Consider the following 6,343-nt stretch of genomic DNA (forward strand, 5'->3'; position numbering starts at 1 on the left):
AAGTTTCAAAAAACTATTTTTTTTTTTTTTTTTTTAAGTTTGCAAAACTATTTGAATTTTGAAAATATTTTTGAAAAGTTATTACAACTCTGAATAATTTAATTGTAAGTTTACAAACTTGAAATTTGAAAATATTTCAAAAAGTTGTTACAACACAAAAACACCCTTTTAAATCTTAGTATTAATGTAGGTCCAAATTTTTAAAATAAAAAACTAAATAGTTAATAGTAACTTACTTGTCGATATTTCTCCCGACATAATGTTTATAAGTTCAACATCGACACAAATGATAAATTAATATTTCAATTATATTTATAAAAATTGACAAAATATAATTAAATTATCACTAAACTCAATTTAGTAATAATAATTTTTAAATGAAATTTTAAAAATTATTTATATTCAAAATCATTATAAAATTGAGATATTAGCATTTTAAACATTAACATATGAATATGAATTATGATATTATTTATAATTATATAGAAATTTAAGGTTGTTATTACTATTCATAAAAATTGTAAGGCAAACATGATATTATTTATAATTAATATATAAATTTAAGATTGTTATTACTTAATTTTAAAAACTATCGCTATCATCATTTAAATAATTAATTTTCACTCGATTGTATATTGACTAATATTTTTTAAATAACAATTAAATCAAAGTCTAAACATGTGTCCTTATATATAATTTAACTACAAGAAAAATAGATTCAAGTTGTTGTTTGTCTTCCTCATAATTATCCTCCAACCATGGCGACGGAGCTTCGACAGCTAAAACAGATTGTCGATGATGGTACGAGCTATGAAATGGTCCGACTTGCCCTTTTTTTGATCATCATTAGTCAACAAATCGGTCTTTTCACATGATCTTGACGCGGGAAAGTTTCTCGATTACTGTTGAAATGAACCCTTAAATTCATTAATGTGATCGCATTGGAGTTCGTTTCTTGATCCATTCTTGTTCTTACCAATTTCCCCCAGTTGTCTCTCCTCTCCGATTCTCCCCCCCCATACTTTGAAGCTCCAAATCTCTGTTTTCCCCTTCCGTAGCAATGGATTCACAGTACCCGTATCGGAACTCTCTTTACCCTCATGTGAATCACTCGAATCCCGATGCGCCTTCACCTTCCTTTGTGAATCCTAATCCATCGTCGAGTTCGAATCTTTACCCCACTCTCGATATGAAGGATTTGGTGGAGAATCTGTTTCCCGACGACATGGATTACCGCCATCCTCCTTCGGCTCCGGCTCCGGCTTCGGCTTCGGCTTCGGCTCCTCCCCTTGCGGCGGAAGAGATTCTCATCAGAGTCCCAGGCGCCATTCTCAACTTGATTGATCAACAGTACAGTGTTGAGCTCGCTTGCGGCGATTTGACCATAGTCCTTATTCGCCAAGGGGAGAGTATTGTTACGGTGCTAGCGCGTGTTGCCGATGAGATTCAATGGCCATTGGCGAAGGATTTGGCGTCTGTGAAGCTCGATGATTCGCACTACTTCTTCTCGTTTCGGGCTCTTAAGGAACGTGGATCGGACTCCGATTCGAGTGACGAGGAAGACCGGAAGAAGAATGGGTTGGATGATTATTTGAGTTACGGGTTGACGATTGTTTCGAAAGGCCAAGAGGGATTGTTGAAGAAACTGGATGGGATTTTGCAGAATTACAGTAGTTTTACAATGCAGAAGGTATCGGAGAGTGCCAAGAAAGTGGAGATTCTGGATGAGTCTCTGGCCAAAGAGATGTCGCCGGCGGATTTGAAGACGGAGAAGAAGAAGAAAGAAGAAATGGAGGGGAAATGTGCGGCGTATTGGACTACATTGGCTCCTAATGTGGAAGATTACAATCGAACGGCTGCAAAGTTGATTGCAGCGGGATCAGGGCAATTGATTAAAGGGATTTTGTGGTGCGGTGATGTAACTGTAGAAAGGTTGAAACAGGGGAATGAGGTTATGCAGAAGAGGATGGGCCCCTGTTCTAACACAGAGATCAGCCCTGAAACCCTCGAGAGGATTAAAAGGTTCTTTCCTTTCAAGTTAAATCTGTTTTCTTGCACTCATTTCTGTGTTCATAGCATTTGGTTTGAGCTTATTGGTATCCTATTATTGTTGGCAATTGTGTATCACTCTTAGAGGTAATGAGTTCAAGTCATAGTAATCGCCTAAGATTTAATATCTTACTAGGTTTCGTGACGATCAAATGTAGTTTATCGCACGAGAATAGCCGATGAACTTGCAGATTGGCCCGAACCCTCACGGATATTAAGAAAATCAGTTGCATCTTTATGCAATAAGTGCCAGTTTTTGTTATTTTATGCAGTTCTACAGCTTAAACCCAAGCTGTTATTGTGCTTAAACCCAAGAATTATCCTCTAGAAGCCCTCATTTTTATGAACAATCTCTTACACTTGCACCCCAATGCTTTAAGAAACGCTCTGAATGCATTACATTTGTAGCCACCTCTGGAATTTCAACGGGAACTTGATAAGTCGATCACCAGGAAACGTGGCGGTATAGGAACCACGAGCTTACGCACTTGAAGAGGTTATTGCCAACACTCTAGGTGCATTACGTTTGTAGCCACCTCTGGAATTAAGAGCTACATAAAAAGTAGATATTTGAGCATTATTCTGAAATGAATTTCATATTGCATTCATGAGAGTAGCTTGATTTTTCTTTGAGCTGTGAAATTCTTGAGCAAACTGCATGAAAACACCTCTCAAGTACTTTTTTGGTCTGAGTTTTTGTTTAGGGTCAAGAGGGTGACAAGGATGTCGGAGAAAGTAGCAACTGGAGTACTCTCTGGAGTTGTTAAAGTTTCAGGATTCCTTACAAGTTCAGTGGCTAATTCGAAAGTTGGCAAGAAGTTTTTTGGAATGCTTCCCGGAGAAATTGTAGTAGCTTCTCTTGATGGCTTTGGTTCGTCGTCAACTCTACTTCGTTTTTCGATCTCCTTTCCTTTTCTCTGTATCGATCTATTGACTCGATTTTTCTTATATACACACTGAACTAGTTAAAAATAACTTTAAAATGTTTGAGAGACATGTTAGCTTCAGTATGCTAGATAGATGAAAAATTTGAACTTATGTTGTTATTTGAGAATATTTCATGGTGTTGATGAAAAGCTTTCTTAAGCTCGAAACTTACATTATTTGATTATTTGTATGAGAAAGCATGTCATCCCAAAATTTTAAAGCATGTGATTCCTGTATATATCTTCTGTCCAAATTCAGTCCTTAGATAATTAACAACACAATCATGATAGGTTATAACTTTCATGTTGGTTGCTTCATCCTTCAACTAGTCTTGTGGTTAGCTACTTAGGATCATAGATATACTTTAGTTGCTGAATTTTCACTTTATGAATCCTTCCCTACAAGAACGCATTCCTTTTGTAGCTTAGTTGATTACTGATTTCATCTTCTGATAATCAGGCAAAGTTTTTGATGCTGTTGAAGTTGCTGGAAAAAATGTCATGGCTACATCTTCCACTGTGACAACTGAACTTGTGACCACAAGGTAAACTGTCACCGACTGCACATGTCTTACTATGAACAGGTAAAAAGAACCAGAGAGTATCAAGAATACAGCTCAAGGGAAGTTCGGAGAGTTCCTTTGTAACAGCCCAAGCCTACCGTTAGCAGATATTGGCCTCTTTGGGTTTTCCCTTTTGGACTTCCCCTCAAGGTTTTTAAAACGTGTCTGCTAAAGAGAGGTTTCCACACCCTTAAAAGGAATGCTTTGTTCTTCTCCCCAACCGATGTGGGATCTCACAATCCACCCTCCTTTGGGGCCCATCGTCCTCGCTTGCCACCGCCCGGTGTCTGGCTCTGATACCATTTGTAACAGCCCAAGCTCACCGGTAGCAAATATTGTCCTCTTTGGGTTTTCCCTTTTGTGTTTCCCCTCAAGGTTTTTAAAACGCATCTACTAGGGAGAGGTTTCCACACCCTTATAAGAAATGCTTTGTTCTCCTCCCCAACCGATGTGGCTAAGGGCCTTCACATAACATCACACTACATTTACATAATACTTCAGTTCCTCCCCCTAACACGTACTCTTAACCACACTAATAACTGGGGTGAGGGTCTATGACAGGACAGAATGAAACCTTAAATTTGATACATTCTTATGTTAAGAGTCTGGTTTTAAATACTGGAGATATTTTCAGTTTACTTGCTATACAGATTTCTGGATATCTTCCTGCTGCTTGACCAAATGTTGAAAGAATTCCAATTTTCATGCCAGATGGTGCAGTTCAAAAGCCATTTCACATACTCATGATGCTTTTATATTCTTTTCCTTATTTTCTTGTTGCAGGTATGGGGAGCAAGCTGCTAATGCCACCAATGAAGGCCTTGAGGCTGCTGGACACGCTGTTGGGACGGCATGGGCTGCTTTGAAGTTACGAAAAGCTCTGAATCCAAAAAGTGCTCTTAAGCCAACAGCTTTAGCAAAGTCCGCTGTTAAAGCCGCAGCTGCAGAGGCGAAGGCTAAGAACTCCAAGTAAATTGTTGGAATTATTTGATATTTAGCTAATAGTAGGTATGGCTTATGAGCTGCTGTCATAAATTAAGTTGAGCTATTAAAGATGTGAGCCACTTCATCTCAATGCCCTCTCTTGGTTTCTTTATAAAAAAATATTGTTGTTTAGAATGCCTGTATATACAATTACTTGGATCATGAAAAGAATGACATGATTGGTTTCTGTTTCCTTTCAATAATGGCTCTCTTCCCCCACATCAAGATCCCAAAAGCTCAAAACTTTGTCCCTCCATTGATATAAGGCTGTAAATCTTGGTCACAATCTACCAGTTTCTAACCAAGTGTCTGCAGGATATTCAATCCCCATTTTGTTCTCATTGACAAATGTCGAAAAGCAGAAACTATGTTTGAGATGACTTCAAAAAAATTTGTCCACGTTCTCCCTTCATAACAAGTGTTTGAGGTATTTTTCCCAAACTCAATATCATAGGATCAAATTAATGTTTGAGACTAGTAGCTATCAAGTAGCTATTTTGTTCGGATCGAATTAATGTTTAAGATTGGTGACTACCATATGATCAAATCAATGTTTGAGACTGGTAGCTATTCTGTTATGATCAAATCAATGTTTAAGATTGACGACTATCAGATGATCAAATCAATGTTTGAGACTGATAGCTATTCTGTTGATTGAATTAATATTTAAGATTGGTGACTGTCATATGATCAAATCAATGTTTGAGACTAGTAGCTATCCTGTTATGATAGAATCAATGTTTAAGATAGATGACTATCATATATCATATGATTAAATCAATGTTTGAGACTAGTAGCTATTATGTTCTGATCGAAACATTGTTTAAGATTGATGAATATCAACGATCAACTCAATGCTTGAGACTGTAGCTATTCTGTTATGATCGAATCAATGTTTAAGATAGATGACTATCATATGATCAAATCAATGTTTGAGACTAGTAGCTGTTCTATTTTGATCGAATCAGTGTTTAAGATTGATGACTATCATATGATCAAATCAATGTTTGAGACTAGTAGCTATTCTGTCCTGATTGAATCAATGTTTAAGATCGGTGAGTATCATGATTTGAACTTATCAACTTCAGAAATATTTGATTCCACTGATTGTTCCATTGATTATTAGGCCAACTTTATGATGGGCAGCCCACTGTGTAGGCAGGACAAAAGAATTCCAAATCAATTTCTTGAAGATAAACATCTCTCAGGATCCTCCTCCATCAGCAGGTACGATTCTTGGCTTTAATATCTTTATTATTGTTTCATAAACATAAAGAATTGACTTTCTTGTCTTCTTGTGCCAACAACTTGTTATGGGATTGCTGAATGCTTGCTAATATAGAATATTTTTCTACATGATTGTGGCATAATATTATAAGATAAGTGGGTTTTGGACATCTAGCCAAAGTCTAACACAGCTAATAAAAATAGTATAAAAAGTTGGTAATGCAGCAAAACCAGCCAATTACTAAGCCAAATTCTGTAGAAAATTGGAGTGCTCCTCCATTGCTTTATTTCTTTGTTTCTGGTGAAGAACTTTACCTTATCTTTCTGTTTCTGAAAACGATTACACCAACACTCTCTTGGTTAACTGGACCACTTTATGCTAATGTGCTTCTATCTATCTCTCTTAATTGTACACCACAAGTTTTTCTTTTTCCTTTTTTCCCCCTTAAGTTCATATTAGCTTATGTCGATTTCAACTAGCCTTACCGACCAATTGTTTCGTAGATATTTAATATCTTAGGTGGGTGGGTCTGACCTTTGAACTTTTAAGATTGTGTTTATTTAGTTCATATATTTTTAAAAAGTAGATTCTTG

At 36.7% G+C, this 6,343-nt stretch overlaps 1 protein-coding gene across 1 annotated transcript; it reads left to right on the plus strand.

Annotated features, from left to right (window-relative positions):
• Positions 1–723: 723 nt before the first annotated feature.
• LOC111810450 (protein EARLY-RESPONSIVE TO DEHYDRATION 7, chloroplastic) lies at positions 724–4,709 on the plus strand. Its single transcript, XM_023697156.2, has 4 exons — positions 724–2,022; positions 2,754–2,920; positions 3,436–3,520; positions 4,322–4,709. Exons 1-4 carry the CDS (start codon positions 1,061–1,063, stop codon positions 4,509–4,511), a joined length of 1,404 nt encoding a protein of 467 aa, XP_023552924.2. The 5' UTR covers positions 724–1,060; the 3' UTR covers positions 4,512–4,709.
• The last annotated feature ends 1,634 nt before the right edge of the window (positions 4,710–6,343 follow it).

Source organism: Cucurbita pepo, chromosome 14, assembly GCF_057944985.1.
Source record: "Cucurbita pepo subsp. pepo isolate OVF chromosome 14, ASM5794498v1, whole genome shotgun sequence".
NCBI classification, from domain to species: domain Eukaryota; kingdom Viridiplantae; phylum Streptophyta; class Magnoliopsida; order Cucurbitales; family Cucurbitaceae; genus Cucurbita; species Cucurbita pepo.